Source organism: Phocoena sinus, chromosome X (assembly GCF_008692025.1).
Source record: "Phocoena sinus isolate mPhoSin1 chromosome X, mPhoSin1.pri, whole genome shotgun sequence".
NCBI lineage: Eukaryota > Metazoa > Chordata > Mammalia > Artiodactyla > Phocoenidae > Phocoena > Phocoena sinus.
Window position 1 is genome coordinate 17063928 of NC_045784.1, and position 17657 is coordinate 17081584.

Sequence of the window (17657 nt, forward strand, 5' to 3'; positions counted from 1 at the left end):
AACATCAACTCCACATAAAGTTCTCTTTTAATATCAGCTTGATATTCTCAGCAATATATATTGTTTAGTGAATTCTACGTCAATGTGACAGAATTATACTGAAGACTTCTGCTAAGAGAACCTATCTGGGCAGAATATAATATAGAACTGCTCTATTCTAAGAATTTTTCCTCTATCAGGACAAATTGTATTGAGAAAGAAAAGTAAAACATTACCATATATCATCAGTTCTATGCATATCACTGTCTATACATTTGATAAAATTCTGTTCATGTGTTAATCCAAATTTCTAAGGCTGCCTTACAAAAATAAACACCCATCATTGCTTAATATAGATTGTTAGACTTTTGGCTGTAAAGCTTTATAGCAAGGTTTGAATGATACACTCTATGGGAAATACACGCAAGTACATTTTCTATTTATTTGCTTGTCAATGATAAACCTGGGATCTGATACACCTAAATGAGAGAACATTAGAGTGAAAAACACCATTATGTATAATACACACACTAATGAATGAAATACAACTTACCATTTCAAAGATCACTTCTCTAATAGTCACTGTTTGTGCAATTTTAGGATAAAGCCTGATACACGATATGAATCATTTTGAAGTTATCACACCTCACATGAAGTTTAAGTTATGCTTGGGATTTGAACTTTGTAAGTACTTCCAGAGTACCATATAATATTAGAATTTTAAAGGGCACTACTTATGCTGTAGTATTTCATGTGAACATAGCTACAGGTAAATAAACGCACAACCAAATAATTTTTTCACACAAATTGTATGGAAGTTTAAGGTACAACATAATTTGCTAAAAGATTTAAGAAGGATCTTGACTTCTATAAAATGCTATAAAGGATTTACTAATGATCTAGTTATTACAGCAGGGGTAGTGTATGAAGGGAAGAAATGAGGACAGTATATAGAGTTATACTAGATAAGATTTTCTGATTGAACAAGAAAAAAAAGTACATTGCCTTATATTTGGGTTTTCACGTTTTCTCCTTACCTTTGGGAGTTTTCGCAGTAAACTCAGGATCAAAATAGAAAGTATCTTCAGGCCTGCCAGTTGCAGGTTTAAAAGGTGGATGAATTTCTCTTCTATACAGTTTCTGGAGGAAAAATGAGAGACTTAGACATGTGTTAATTATAAAAAAAATTTCAAGCAAGTTTTCATTCTATACTTACATTCCAGTCTATTGTTGAGAAAAATGAATGTCTTTTAATTTCTTCAACTCCATCTGGTCCTGCGCCTATCAAAAATTGACTAGTTTTGATTAAATGGTAATTTTATTTCAAGGATAAATATATATATTGTTTATTCAGTCTTCACTTTTAACATTTGTCCTACTATTTCATAATCCCACAACAAACACAAATATCCATCTCCCCCCTAGAAAACAAACACCAACAAACACACAAAAGAAACAAATTAATTAAAAATTTTACCTAATCTGTTTGCAGGATTTCGTTTGAAAAGCATTCGTAAAAGACTCTGGGCTTCAGGACTCAAAAACTGTGGCATCCCAAGTTTGGCTCTAAATAATAAATCCATATATTTTATGTTTTGGAGGTATCTGTATTTTATTTTTAAAATAAACTTTTAATTTTAAGATAATTATGGATCCCAAATCAGAAATAATACAGAGAGAGCCTACGTACCCTTTACCCAGTTTCCCCCAGTGGTAACACCTTACAAAACTATAGTGTGATATCACAACCAGGATATTGACATTGACACAATCCACTGATCTCATTCAGATATCTCCAATTTTCATTGCACTTATTTGTGTGTGTGTTTAGTTCTATGCCATCTTTTAAATTGAAGTATAGTTGATTTACAGTATTACATTAGTTTCAGGTGTACAGCATAGTGATTCAGTATTCTTGCAGATTATATTCCATTTTAGGTTATTATAAGATAACGGCCATAATTTCCTGTGTTATATTGTACATCCTGTTGCTTACTGATTTTATACATAGTGGTCTGTATCTGTTAATCCCACACCCCTAATTTGTCCCTCCCCCCGCTTCCATCTCCCCTTCGGTAACCGTACGTTTGTCCTCTGTATCTGTGAATGTTTCTGTTTTGCATATACATTCATTTGCATTATTTTTTGACTCCACATGTAAATGATATCATACAGTATTTGTCTTTCTCTGTCTCAGTTATCTCACTTAGCATAATGCCCTCAAGGTCCATCCACATTGCTGTAAATGGCAGAATTTCATTCTGTTTTATGGCTGAGTAATATTCCATTTTGTGTGTGTGTGTGTGTGTGTGTGTGTGTGTGTGTGTGTGTGTGTGTGCGCGTGTGTATGCCAAATCTCCTTAATCCAATCATCTGTTAATGGGCACTTGGGGTGCTTCCATGTGCTGGCTATTGTAAATTGTGCTGCTATGAACACTGGGGTGCATGTATCTTTCTGAATTAGTGTTTTCCCATCAACAGTGTACAAGGGTTCCCCTTTCTCCACATACTCCCCAAAATGTGTGCTATTTTTTTGGCCACACCGCGCACCTTGCGGGATCTTAGTTCCCCAACCAGGGATTGAACCTGGGCCCTCGCAGTGAAAGTACGGAGCCCTAACCACTGGACCGCCAGGGAATTCCCATCCAACATGTGTTATCTGTAGACTTTTTTTATTGGAGCATAATTGCTTTACAATGTTGTGTTAGTTTCTGCTGTATAACAAAGTAAAAATATGGAATGCTTCACGAATTTGCATGTCATCCTTGCGCAGGGGCCATGCTAATCTTCTCTGTATCATTCCAATTTTAGTATATGTACTGCCAAAGCGACCACTATTTGTAGACTTTTTGATGATAACCATCCTGACAGCTGTGAGGTGAAGTTCTATGCCATTTTATTACATTTCTAAGTTCCTGTATCCACCACCACAGTAAAGGTACTGAACAGTTCAACACCAAAAGAATCCCTCAAGTGGCTCCTTTATAACCACACCCACCTCCCTCCCTCCCCAATTCCTAACCTCTGGCAACCACTAATGTATTCTCCATTTCTATAATTTTGTCATTTTAAGAATGCCATGTAAATGGAACCATACAGTATGTAACTTTTTTCATGCAGCATAATTCCCTTGAGATTCATCCAAGTTGTTGTATTAACAGTTCATTCCATTTATTTATTTATAGATAATAGATCTATCTATTATATTATTTATTTGGTTGCACCGGGTCTTAATTGCAGCACGTGGGCTCCTTAGTTGCTGCTCCAGGGCTCCTTAGTTGTGGCAGGTGGGGGTCCTTAGTTGCGGCTCACGGGCTCCTTAGTTGTGGCTTGCTGGCTCCTTAGTTGCAGCACATGAACTCTTAGTTGTGGCATGCATGTGAGATCTAGTTCCCTGACCAGCGACTGAACCCGGGCCCCCTGAATTGGGAGCATGGAGTCCTATCCACCGCACCACCAGGGAAGTCCCAATAGTTCATTCATGTTTATTGCTAAGTAGTATTCCATGACAAGGATATTCCACAGATTATCCATTTATCTGTTGAGGGACATTTGGATTGTGTCCAGTTCGGGGCTATTATGAATAAAACTGCTATGAGTATTTGGGTCTAGGTTTTTGTGTGAACACAGAATGTTAGCCCCAAATCTTCTAATGAACTTTTTCATTTTTCAGAATTTTGTAAAAAGCACTACTGTAAAAGTAAGATCATCTGAGTCTTAGTTCTGGGTCTGTTACTAAGAACTTTGTGACCTTGGGAAAGCCAATCCCCTTGAGCCTGTTACCAGTTCTTCATGAGCAAGGGGATTGGATGTTAGATTAATGGCTGCCAAACTGTAGACTTGGAACTCTTTCTCAACAGGAATTTAAGAAATCCAACATTTAAAACATTTAAAAGAACATGTGCTTCACACACCTATTTTTTCCCTCCCGTTCCCTTTAATAGCCCTCCAGGGAAGGGGAGCTGGTGGGAAAGGGGTCTGTGGAACATCTAAGATGTCTGTGGCACACAGTCTGAAAACCACTGGCCTGGATGAGCTTGAAGGTCTGTTTCACTTCTAATATATAATTTTACTCTTTTTCTCAACCTACAAATTAAGGAAACCATCCTGTAAGTATGAAAATAATAACAGTGCTGGAGAAAATGGCTAGCAGAGAAATTTCTATTTCAGAAATAGATCCATTTATTATTCAGTGAGTTGTTATTGAAGCTACTATGTGCTAGACACTGCTTAGGATACGGAGATAAAGACAGCCCCCCCCCCCCCGACACAATCAGTGGGGAAGACAGATATAGATAATGCTAGTACATTAAGAGACAAATTCAGAAGGACACATGTAAAGAGTGCTAAGGGAACAGTAGGGAATATCTATGTTAACATGGGAGATTGAAAAAGGCCTTAAATGCAATTTAAAGGTTGAGAATCTATTCGTTTGGCCAGTGTCCCCCAATATTTTACTAAATAATATTAATTTCCCTAGACACTTAGCAACAACAACAAAATATTTCATGATCCAGTGAGTTTGTGGAATGCTATCTATTATACCCCTTGTTAGAGACATAAAATAAAATACGTTGCGTATAAAAGGCCAATAAATTTAGAGTAATGAAATCAGTATTTTTCTAAACATTTGTTTTTAGCACCTCTTCTTCAGAGAATACCTATTAACATCTTGTAGAATTAGCATTCTGTTGAACAACAGAAACGAGGGGAAACACTGCCGTATTTGGTAACAGGAATATAGCAGAGGTCTTTAAACAGTGGACTAACGGACAAGATTTATTTTCAAGAGGGAACTCCAAGGGAAGTATAGAATGATCTGGAGTGGGAAGCGGTGGTAGGCAGTGAGCAATCTACTTAGAAGCTTGGCCCTATAGTGTGGGTAGGAGATCACCATGGGTAGGAGATCTGAGAACTGTAAGCAGTGCAATGCAGAAGGAAGGCTGGGACAGTGAAATAGTTCGGAGACTGAATTTGGTGAATACCTTTGTATGCAAGAGAGGAAGAAATCAAGAACGATTTCTAGGTTTCTGGCTTAGGAGATAGGGTACATGGAAAAGCTGTTAATTGGGAATACAAGAAGAGGAACAGAACAGCGAACAAAGATAAATTTAGTTTAAAAATGTTAAGTCATGCAGGTGAGTAAATGGAAATAAAGATCTGGTGCCTGGTAAATTAAGGTAAGAAAGAGTGATTTGGGAGTAATTAAAATGTTCAATAGTTATTGGAAAGACTGGTGCCAGTCAGGAAAGTGAGTCCAGGCGGGGAGAAAAGCATATCAGAGATGGAACACTGGGTAACGAGAACATTTAAAAGGTGGTCAGAAAAAGAACCATTTGGGCATTAAAAATAATGAATGCAATTGGCTGAATCACACTGATTAGTAAATCCCATGACTTCGTTATAGTGAAAAAGGAAAAGGAAAAAGTCAAAACTAACATAAAAACCCAACTCATCGGACATCACCCCCACTGGGGCTCATCTTGTTTGAGCCTCATTTCAAGGTAACTAAATAGCCCTAGTTGATGAGGAAAAGCTCATTGCTTTGGAAAATACCAGCTAATAAGTGAAGGAATAACAGTAATAGAAAATACACAATTTAAAATCCCTAATAAAATAACTGTTTCAAGTAATGATTATCAGTGGATGAAACTATTAGATGAAAACCTGACAGGGAACTTTACAATGGAGGGATCAGCTGTAACCATGGGAATTCATCACTTAAAGTGGGGCAACATGGTGCTGTAAGCCTCCTGATATGATGCAATAGGGTGCAAAAGCACGAGCTATGAAATAATGTTGCCAAAAAAGTTTAACCAAAAACAGGATAAAGTAACAAGTGAAAAAACATCACAAGGAGAATAAAAAAACTTCACACTCCTGGGAAAAGACTAATTATTATGTAACCATGGTAACAAGAGAGGCACCAGAACCATTCAATTGATCAAAGACTACTTGCCTAGGTGAACAGAGTTTTTTGTTTTTGCAAACCAACGAATCAGTAACTGCTCTTCACCTGTGAAAATTAGCCAAATAAGAATGAACTGACGCCAATAACCACACCTGAGTGCCAAGAGTCCCACCCAAGTAACCATACTTACAGATGATGTCAATTCATTTTAGGCCCTGAAAACCTGCCAATTCTTGAACTCCACCCTTCCCCAAAACCCTATATAAGAACAATGGTCTACTCTGCTTGGAGAGATTCTACTGGACCAGCACCGCTTTCCCTACTATAGTAAGCAATACAATCACCTTTATGCTTTTTGTTTCAGATATTAAGAAGTGGTCTCATCTTTTAACAAGATAAATTCAGAAAGTAAAATTCTATAAAAGTGACATGGTTTCTACAAGTAAATGGCAGGGGAACAACAGGGGTACACTGTTCTAGATGAACAGAAGCTGAAGAAATACAACGAAAGGATACGTGCAGACTTGATTTGGGATACAGTTTTGGAGAAAACCTGAAAAATCTGGTTAAGGATTGGTATTAGATGACTATTACCAGTTTACATAAGAAAATATCCATATATTTTAGCAATGCAAACTGCAGTAGGTGAGAAATGACATGTCTGGAATGCTTAAACTATTTCAGTAAAGAAGAAAAAAAGAAAGGAGGAATAGACAAAGCAAATGTGGCAAAATCTTTATGACTGTTGAATGTGGGTGATTGGTATACGTATGTTCACTGTATTATTCTATTTTTGCGAATTTACCCTTGAAATTTTTCATAATTAAAAAGAGAAAAGCAGGCAGAGAAGGAATGGTCAAGCAAAAGAGACCAAAAGAGGAATGGCTAGAGAGGTGGGAGAAGTAGATGAAAGTAGGAAAAACGAAGGGGGGAGGGGGTGACCAGCAGTGTCAAATACTCCTCAGAGAGACCTTCCTTAAATGTCTCATCTAAAATGATTCCTGCCCCTGCCCCTTCCCTCACACTTCAAGAGTACCCTGGTTTATTATCCCCACTGCTCCTATTACTACAGGAAATTATTATATTTATTTGTTTAAATATTAATTCCTTGTCTCCCCCACTAGAATGCAAGCTCAGTGAGACCACAGAAGATCTTGTCAGTCTTGTTCACATTGCATCCTAAGTACATATAGAAAGACCTCAATCATCTGTTGAATGAATTGCGTGAACAAATCATACAAAGAGTCACCTTTCTGACAATCTGCCACTAGTTTAAGCAACCAGGAAATTACTGATGACCATAGTGAGAGAATGGAGCCGCTCAATGGAGCGGCAGAAATGAATGACAAACAGGCTATGGGATAAAAGCAGCCAAAAAAAAGTAAGAGAAAGCACAGACCACTCTTTAAAGAGGCTTTTTGTTGAAAGAATGCAGGAAGATGCTGCAGAAACTTGAAAGATAGGCCAAGTCAAAGAAATGGTTTGTTTTTCTCAACACTAAAGTGTGTCTATTAGCTGAAAGGAAGGGGCCAGAGTAGATGGAGTGATGAAGGTTCACTGAACATTCATTTGTATAGCAAATATTTTTCAATGTTTTTTATTGTGACGAATAACATAAAGTGCAAAAAACCAAACCAAACCTCCCAAATCTAAAACCAAAGTACACAGCTCCATGATTGACCACAAAGTGAACAGTCATCTGGCCAAGAAATATAACATTGCCAGAACCCCTCATCCAATGTAACTACTTTCCTGATTTTGCCGCAGACTTCTGCCATCTAAATAGGGACCCTAAAAACTATGCTTTAGTTTGTCTGCTTTTAAAACTTTATAAATAGGATCATCTATGTAGTATTCATTCTTTTGTGTCTGAATTGCTTTTGCTCAACATTCTTGTGAGATTTACCCAAGTCATTGTATGTAACTGTGGTTTGTTCCTTTTCTTTGCTGTATAGCACACTACACCCACGGGCAAAAGGCTTCAGCCTATTTTTGTATGGCTTTTGAGCTACAAATGGTTTTTACATTTTAAAAGTGCTAGAAGCAAATAATAAACAATACAAATATGTGACAGAGACTGTGTGTGGCCTACAAAATCTAAAATATTTATAGTCAACCCCTGCTGTATTCCACTGTATGAATATACCACAATTTATTAGTCCATTCTTCTGTTAACAATCTAGTTTCTACCTTTTGGCTATTATAAATAATGCTGCTATAAATATCTGGGTACTTGTTTCTTGACGTGCAAGTACCTTGATGCATAAAAACTGGGTGCATGCCTAGGAACAGGATTACTGGATGAGGTTATACATGTATTGGACTTTAGAAGAAATGCCAAAAACTGCTTTCCAAAGAGGTTATATGAGTATTTACATTCCTTCCAGCTATGTATGAAAGCTGCCACTGCTCCACAGCCCGTCAGCACTTTGTATTGTCAGTCTTTGTACCCTTAGCTACTCTGGTGGGTATGTAGTTGTAGCTCACTGTGGTTTTAATTTGCATTTTCTGATTAATGAGGGCAAGCATCTTTTAATAAGCTTATTGGCCATAGGATATCCTCTTTTGTGAAGTCCCTACGTCCCTTCATGTTTCTACTGGGCTGTCTTTTTCTTATTGATTGACTGGAGTCCTTGACATATTCTGGAAACAAGTCCTTTGTTGGTTATATGTTATAAATTTCTTCTATTTTTTCAATGGAATATTTTGATGAGAAGTTATTAATTTTAATGTAGTAATAATTTATCAATCTTTTCCTTTATGGCTCATGCTTTTTGTGTTGAAAGACTACTTCTTCTACACCCAGGTCATGAAGATTCCTCCTATATTCTCTTCTAGAATCTTTCTGCCCTTTTCCCATATATATGTAAAAAAATATATATATATATTTATAATATACTTGGAAATGATTTGTGTATGGTGTGAGGTAGTTGTTTTATCTTTTTCTGTTTGAATATCATTTTTTCCAGCATGATTTACTAAAAAAGGGTGCTATTTCCCTACTGCTCTGCAATTTCCAATGGTTGTAAATCGAGTGTCCATATATGTATAGGTCTGCTACTGGCCTCCCAAGTCCATTGCACAATTCTATTTTCTATACTTGTTTTAATGCCATATTGTCCTAATTATAGTTATAGCAAGGCTTGATACTTGGTAAAGCAAGTCCTCCTATCTTGATATTCTTCAGGAGTGTTTTAGCTATTCTTGGTCCTTTGTATTATCATATAAGAATCAGTTTATTAAGTTCCACACAAAAAATTGTTAGGATTTAAATATGATTTGCACTGAAACTACAGTTATGCTGTCCAATATGGTAGCCACTAGTCACATACAGCCACTGAGCACTTGAAATGTGGCTAGCCCAAACTGTTAAGTGTAAAACCTGCAGTGAGTTTCAAATAAAAAAAATAATGTATCATGTCTCGATCATTTTTTAATGCTGATCACATGTTGAAATGATAATATCTTGGATATACTGGGTTAAATAAAATATATTACAGTTAATTTTAGTTGTTTCTTTTTACTTTTTTAATGTTGTTACTAGAAAATTTAAAATTATGTATGGGGTTCACATTATATTTTTTTATTGGATAACACACATCCTTTATAACACTTAGGTCTGTCATAATGTGAATATGGTATAACCTTCCAAGTTACTTTGGTCTTTTAAAATTTCCTAGCATTTTCTAAGTTCTCTGCATAAAGTTCTTGCATAACTTCTGCTAGATTTCTCCCTAGGTTTGATTTTTTTTTTTTACTATTGTAAACAGTATCTTTTTAAAAAAATTCCGTTTTCTGTTGCTAGTATACAGACATGAAATAGATTTTATTTACTGACCCTTTATCCAGCAACTTTGCCAAGCTCTCATTAATTCCAAGGATTTATATGAAGATTTGGATTTTCTATGGACACAATCGTGTTAACTAAACAATGACAATTTTTTTTGGCCATGCCGTGGGGCTTGCGGGATCTTAGTTCCCTGACCAAGGATCGAACCCAGGCCCCTGGCAGTGGAAGCATGGAGTCCTAACCACTGGACCACCAGGGAATTCCCAATAATGACAATTTTATTTCTGCTTTTTAAACCTTAAGCTGCACTTCTTTTGGATGCCTTACTTTACTTGCTAGTACCTCCAGGACAATGTAAAGAGAAATAGAATAATGGGCATCTTTTTCATATTCCAAATCTCAAAGGTAAAGCTTTCAATAGTAACATGAAGATAATTATGAGTATTCTAGATCTATGGGGTTTGCTCATATTTAAACCACATAATATTGATGTCATAATATCAATGAATTTCTTAGTTATTTCTTATACGATAGCTAACACTCTAAAAATCTCATTTTTTAGTTTGAAGCATTTATTTTTAAATCTCATCAAAACACATCCACTAGGGAGTACTTACTTAAGAATCATAGTCATTGTTTCTTTTCGATCTTTTCCTTGGAAAGGTAGTGTACCAGTGAGCATCTCAAACTATAAAAAGGCAAAATAATCAGAGGTATTAGTCAGTAGGTATAAAATCTCAAGGCTAGAAGATAAAAAAGCAACATCTTAATTACAACCACATCTTCTAAAATTGCTATACAATAAAACAAGTGATTTATATTTCTACTATATTCACTAGTGAACTTCAAAAAAAAAAAAAAAACAAACCAAAAAAACACCCCAAACCTTACCATTAACACACCGAAAGACCACCAGTCCGCACTCTGAGTATGACCTCGACGATTAACTACTTCTGGAGCCATGTATTCCACAGTTCCACAAAAAGAATATGCTTTCTTTTCATGGTCAATAGACTCTTTACTTAGGCCAAAATCTGCCAAAATAAATATCAAGTTCATAAATATCCTACAATAATTTGCACACGTAAAGTTTAAACTTTGAGTTCCAAAGTTTACATTAATAGTTCCAATATTTACATTAATTATTTAAAAATTCTAATTCAAGTTTTTAACACAATGTGTTACTTAATATTTATACCATGATCAACCTTAAAGGAAATTAATTATATAGAGTAGGAGAGACTATTTTAACAAAATGAGGATTTTTTACCTGTTAACTTGATGTGACCTTCTTCATCAAGAAGTATGCTGAAAGAAAACAAAGTTAGAAAATCTTTTCAAACCATTAAAGAGAGATTTTTCGAAGCTAAAACTGAAATTACTTTGTTAAGTATCAGATCATCACATTCATTCCAAAATATTGCTTTAGACTCTGAATAAAAAGGCGAAGGTAAAGGAGGAGAAAAATTATTTTTTTGGACACACATATATAACGAATCCCAAAGGCAAAGCCTTATAACTTGTATTAATGAGCCAGGGACACTTGAGAACTATGAGGAAAGGAACCAAGACCTATATTCTAAGTTGCTCTTAGTGCCTTTCTGCAGAGGTGGCCTAACTAAACTCCCTAGTGCTTGCACAATAGACAGAGGTCTGGACAGTTAAGTCAAAAGTGTTAGAGCTGTCATTTTAAAGGCATCTGACTCAATCATTCTTTACTAGCTTTTTTTCTTTTTCTTTCTTGGCTGTGCTGTGCAGTTTGCGGGATCTTAGTTCCCCAACCAGGGACTGAACCCAGGCCCTGGCAGTGAAAGCGATGAGTCCTAACCACTGGACCGCCAGGGAATTCCTTCCTAGCTTTTTTTCTGACACAACTTACACAATCCTCTTCTCCTCAACACACCTTCCTCATACTCCTTGTTCTTCTTGAACCATCACTACATTGTATATATTATCCAGTGTTTTCTCTCTTTTTCAGTAAACTGAGAGCTCCTTGAGACTTTGACCTTATTCATCTTGTAGCTCACTGTTCAGTAGAGCACAGATAAATAAGAAATGTATATTGCATGAATGGGGCCAGTCTACAAAGAGCTGATAGAGCATTCCAAAGAGTTTGGATTTCTTCTTAAGGGCAATGAAGATCATAAAAGGTTTACATGCATGGAAGGTAAAGATAATCAGATCTGCAATTTTAGAAAACAATTTAGAAGGAAAAATAAAGAATATTTAGTGTGCTCTTAGGTATGACTTATGATAAAGAACAACAACTGGAGAAGACACTCAAGTTTCTGGCTTTAGCAGATACTTGAGTGTAGAGTAAGGTCGTTAATTAAGGAGCTATAGAAAGGAGTAAGTACTAAGCTGTTAAGCCAGTCACTGCATTTCTGGATGGGTATTTTAGTATACTGACTTGAAAGGTCAAGTAATAAGGTCAACTATTTCACTCATATTCAAAACTATTCCATAATATAGGCATTTCCTTACTTCTAATACATTTAATTCCTTTTAATTCCTTACTTTTAATTCTTTTAATTAACTAAAAAAATGTGCAAGCCAAATTTTGTTATAATAAAATTTTACTATGTCAAAAATACTACCAACCTTCCTATATCATCAGTTCAACTATGATTACAGTAACGTTTACCAGTGAGGGTAATTCAGTAGGGACACAGTGTTCAAGTCTCTTTCACTACAAGGGACTTGTTATGAAAAAAATACTGATCTTGATTATGCTTGACTAGAAAGCAGACCAACACATTTAGGGAATATAAAGGGAATTATCAGGTATGGTGGGAATCATCCTCCCTTCTGTCTAATCAATACCTGGAAGACAGTTCTAAAAACAAAACAAAACAAACCTCAAATCATTCTTGGTAATTTTGAAAAAATTTAAAAAGAAAACATGGCTAAAAGGGCATTACTTATACTTCCTACAGCAAGTGCTTTCTAAGATAACCATGCCCGTCCTTTATCTTTGAAAGAAAAAGTCAACTGTATTACTCTCAATAAGCGAAGTTCTCTTTCAATTATTAATAATTATTTTTAGCCATATTTATTGTAACAGAGTTCTAGTTTAAAAGGATCTGGAAAACCCCTTATAGTGAGTAAAACAATTGGTCTAAAAATTTAAATTTCTCCTAAGCTCTACATGATGTTATCACTTGGATCATTTAACAATTAAATGTTATTTCAGTTTAATAGTGTAGTCTAGACATTTACGTGAAAAATCTCACTATAAGCAATCTTACCCACGTTAGATCTTATTTGATCTTTGAGACAGGATCCATGCTTTATATATAATTTTAAAACCAACATTAATACAATGGTCTACAATAAATACATTCAATTAAATGATATAAAACATGAACACATTTTTATTATGAATGTTTAATCTTATGTTCACAGTAAATTTTTCTTCTAAGGACTATATGCTTGAATATTCATTCTCACTAGGAATTATATTTTATGTTGTGATAGTTAGACATTGGGAAAATGATGAGAAAAACTCAGTCATTATCTGGGGAATAAAATCAGAACCATATGAAACTTATCCAAAAACAAAATACCTGAAAAACAAACGTAAAATATGAAAGTATAACAATTTCTAAATGATCACTTAACAGGATTCCAAAGGAGTATTTCCTTTGTTTCCTATTGTAATATATAATTTAAATTTTGCATGTAACATTTTAAGGTAAGTAATATCCAAATTCTTGATAAAGATGATAGTTACACAACTCTGTGAATATACTAAAAACCACTGACTTGTATACTTTAGTTTTAATAGCTGGATATTAATATATCATATAGGTCCAAAGATCAGGACACAAAGATTTATGTACAGTATTTATTTAATAAAGTTTAAAACAAATGAAACCTATATTGTTTAAGAATGCATACTTAGGTGGTAGAACTATTTTTTTAATTAAAAAAATTTTTTTTAGTATAATTAAAGGTTACTTTCCATTTACAGCTCTTCCCCAATATTGGCTATATTCCCTGTGTTGTACAATACATCCTTGAGCTTAACTTACACCCAATACTTTGTACCTTACCGCTTCCCCACCTCTATATTCCCGCCCCACCCCCCAGCAGCCACTAATTTTATTCTTTTTTATGGCTGAGAAATATTCCATTGTATATTTATAACACATCTTTATCCATTCATCTGTTGGTGGACAGCTGGGTTGCTTCCACATCTTGGCAATTGTAAATAATGCTGCTATGAACATTGGGGTATGTGGACTATATCTCAAAAAAGCTATTTTTAAAAATTCTTGAAAGAACAAGGCTCTTGTTTATATCCTTAAAAAAGGAGAAAAGAAAACCTTTCTTTCTCAAAGTGGTAGATAGTAAACACTAACAAATTAAAACAAAGAAGTGTGTACAATTTAAATAATATTAGCTTCTTGATAATCACTACTATGAAAGTAAAGGGAAATTTGCTTAACTCTCATTAAAAATTTGAAATCATGTGGAGAAGAAAATTTTCAATAAATGGTATTTGGAGGAAACAATTAGCTCCATGCCATCCCTCACACCAAAAAATTTCTAGATGGAGTTAAAAGTAAAAAAAAAAAAGAAAGAAACCATAAAATGAGAAGAAAAAAATCTTATCATGAGAATTGGAAAAGCCCTTCGAAGAATAAAAGTCACAGAGGAAACCACAAAAGGAAAGACTGGTAGATCTGAGAGAAAAATACTTGTGTAGGTTAAAATAACACAAAATTAAAAGATAGGGACTTCCCTGGTGGCGCAGTGGTTAAGAATCCGCCTGCCAATGCAGGGGACATGGGTTCAATCCCTGGTCCAGGAAGATCCCACATGCCGCGAAGCAACTAAGTCCGTGTGCCACAACTACTGAGCCTGCGCTGTAGAGCCTGTGAGCCACAACTACTGAGCCCGAGTGCCACAACTACTGAAGCCCACACGCCTAGAGCCTGTGCTCCACAACAAAGACAAGCCACTGTGATGAGAAGCCCGCACACCGCAATAAAGAGTAGCTCCCACTTGCCACAACTAGGGAAGGCCTGCGTGCAGCAACGAAGACCCAACACAGCCATACATACATATATACATACATACATAATAAGATAATAAAATTAAAAGATAAACTAGAAAAGTGTATTTGCAACATATGTCAAATGGTTAAATTCTTAATTTGTATAGAAAGGTCTCTTACAAATCAATGGGAAAAAAACAACACTCCAAAAGAAAACTGAGCAAAGGCCATGAACAGAAAAATCACACAAAAATACAACTGCCAATAAAGCTATGAGCATAGATTTCCACTTCATTAAAAATCAAAGAATGCAAATGAAAACAAGGTAATGTTAACAGGTATTTTGATTAACAGATATTTAAAAGTATGAGAACATAAAGGGTTAGCAGAAATGTGAAGCATACGCATTCTAATCCAGTGTTTGTGGTAGTTCTATGATATATTATTTTATATTACCCCCTAAATAATTATATTACACTGTATTCAACTTAGCAGCATGATTCCTTACTTTTCTGGTTTTAAGTCTCTATAGATTATTCCCAGGCTATGTAGATGGTCTAAAGCAAGCGCAAGTTCAGCCAAGTAGAATTTGACATCTTCTTCTGTGAACATGACCTAAAATAAAATAATAATTTTTCTGTCTTTATTTTCTTTTTGCATTTTTTAAAAGTTCCATCCTACAGTTTAAATATCAAAAAATTATAAATATGCTAATTACACAATTCACTTATGAAAGAAATTTTCAAAAATGACTGAGTTAGTCAACTAATGACTTACTAAATGCTAAATATGCACTGTGGGGAAAATAATTTTACATTTTGTTAAGTAACAACTATATTCAGATTGTGCCATTGCTGCTCCACCACAGTAACGTCTTAGAAATGAAAAATGATCTTTACAATGCAGGTTGAATTTCCACTACTGATTGTTTAAGGATATCTTGTTGTTATATTATTGCTTCTGAAAAAACTATAACTAAAAGAAGCAGGGCAAAAGACAGTTTATCAATTTAAAATCTACTTTCCGAATAAATTCAGAAGTTAGGAAAATAACTCTTTTTGGCTCTGATTCGTCAATGTAAGAATCTTGTGCCACTTGACAAAATACGACAAGCATAATATTGAAATATAACAAAGCTTTAGTTGAAAAAGGATGTGTATAAATAGATTTAAAACAGAGATTAATTATATACCTCTTTGGATAAGCGTGTAAACAAATCTCCTCCCCTGAGAAAGTCCAATATAAGATACAACTTCCCTTCAGTTTGAAAAGCTGAATGAAGAAACGAAAATTTCCATTTAATTCATAGTTTAATTTGGGGGGCTTACATTAGGTCAACTCATTCACACATGAATACTATTTTAGCAAATTAATGACTACATCATAGATCTAAACTGATTTTTTATTTAGAAGTTAACCAATGATTCCTCTTAATTTCCACGTAGAAATGTTAAATGCAGTGTTTCTTATTATGGAACCACTAAAACATGTGTTAGATTTTATTCAGGCAACAGTCTCTCAGGAATACAAGAGTTCTAGAACATGTGGTCAATAAGAAAAATTCCCAACAGAAAGGACTTACTTAACCATGAAACAAAATACAAAATACCATGTCACTTAACTACAAAAAAAGGTGGATTGGTTAGCTTTAATTACACAGAATAAGAACATCAGGACGTCGATATTAGGGATCTTTCTTGCTTGTAAGTTAGTCTAACACATATAGACTATAAAATACTGGTACATTATTATTATTATAATTTAAAAATGATTATTATTACCTGTTCCTATGGCTATCACTCAGAAACTATAATGTTTAAAAGAAACACGAAGCTAAATGCAATAAAAGCTTCTAAAATTTATCTAAGAAGTAATGGTTTAATTTCCATGACTTTACTATATGTATCTACTAGACACATACAAATATACACAAATAAATATTTATATTCATTAGTATATCTGAATGCACTCAGGGAGTGGGAGAATGAGGTAAAGGGATGAGATGGCAGGTTGTTCATAACTTACCATAATGCAACTTGACAATAAAAGGATGGTTAACTTCTACCAAGATATCACGCTCCATTTTTGTCCGAACACGGTCTCGAACTATAAAATATTACACATATGGCTATACTGGAATAGCTTCCAGAGACAATCTTTAAAACAAAATCTCTTTGGTGACTATTTTAAATAAAATTTTGCTTATATGTATAAAAGTGTGAATTCCCATATAAATAAAATTACTTATATGTATAAATAAAACTATTCATTACTCTTGAATTTTCAAAATTAATAACTATTGTTTTACTAAATTATGTTACCAGAAGAAATTGTATATATTTATAAAATCTGTGCTTTACATTAAAGAAATACAGAGAACATATTAGATGTTGGCTTTAACATCAGATTTCCAAGTATTTTGATCAAAGTTATGAAAAATAGCCAAAAAAGGAGCAACTTTTTAAAAACAAGGCATTCCAATGAAATGTTAAAACACACACAAAAAATGAAATAGTTTTTAACACTTCTCCTTACCAACCTTATCAACTCAATTCAACAAACATTCATTAAGCATCTAAAATATGGGGCAGACATGGTGAAGGACAGATATACTCCAAAAGGTGTATTTTGAGGGAGGCAGGAGAGGAGAGATACTGAGAGGAAGTACTGTGGTGCAGCTGAAAGAGCAAAGGCTTTTTGGAGTTAGAAAAATCTGGATTCGGATCTGTGTCATCTTGAGCAAGTTACTTATTTAAACTCTCTGTGCCTCTATTACACCTCTCATCTATAAAATGAGGATAACACCACTGTGTCTTTGGGGGCTATGTGACCATTTCAGATAAGGTTTGTGTATCGAGAGCCTCGCATATAAGAGATATCCAATTAAATAGTAGTTATAGCACCATGAATATGATAAAGGGATAAAATGATGTATTACCACCAATAAGCAGTACAAGAATTCAGAAAAGGGAAAG

The 17657-nt window shown here is 34.7% G+C and overlaps 1 protein-coding gene and 1 non-coding gene across 6 annotated transcripts in view; both read right to left on the reverse strand.

Annotated features, from left to right (window-relative positions):
• Window positions 1–17657, reverse strand: part of RPS6KA3 (ribosomal protein S6 kinase A3) — a 111501-nt gene that overhangs the window by 24391 nt on the left and 69453 nt on the right. For all 5 annotated transcript variants that reach the window (XM_032619608.1, XM_032619606.1, XM_032619605.1 and 2 more), the window contains 9 exons: window positions 16708–16788; window positions 15875–15954; window positions 15191–15297; window positions 10951–10988; window positions 10572–10714; window positions 10298–10368; window positions 1457–1545; window positions 1196–1260; window positions 1017–1119 (listed from right to left, as the gene is read on the reverse strand). In XM_032619608.1, coding sequence (XP_032475499.1) covers window positions 1017–1119; window positions 1196–1260; window positions 1457–1545; window positions 10298–10368; window positions 10572–10714; window positions 10951–10988; window positions 15191–15297; window positions 15875–15954; window positions 16708–16788 — 777 coding nt within the window. The remainder of the gene's footprint in view (window positions 1–1016; window positions 1120–1195; window positions 1261–1456; window positions 1546–10297; window positions 10369–10571; window positions 10715–10950; window positions 10989–15190; window positions 15298–15874; window positions 15955–16707; window positions 16789–17657) is intronic.
• Window positions 2708–2814, reverse strand: LOC116748214. Its single transcript, XR_004348225.1, has one exon. It is a non-coding gene; the product is annotated as a U6 spliceosomal RNA (small nuclear RNA).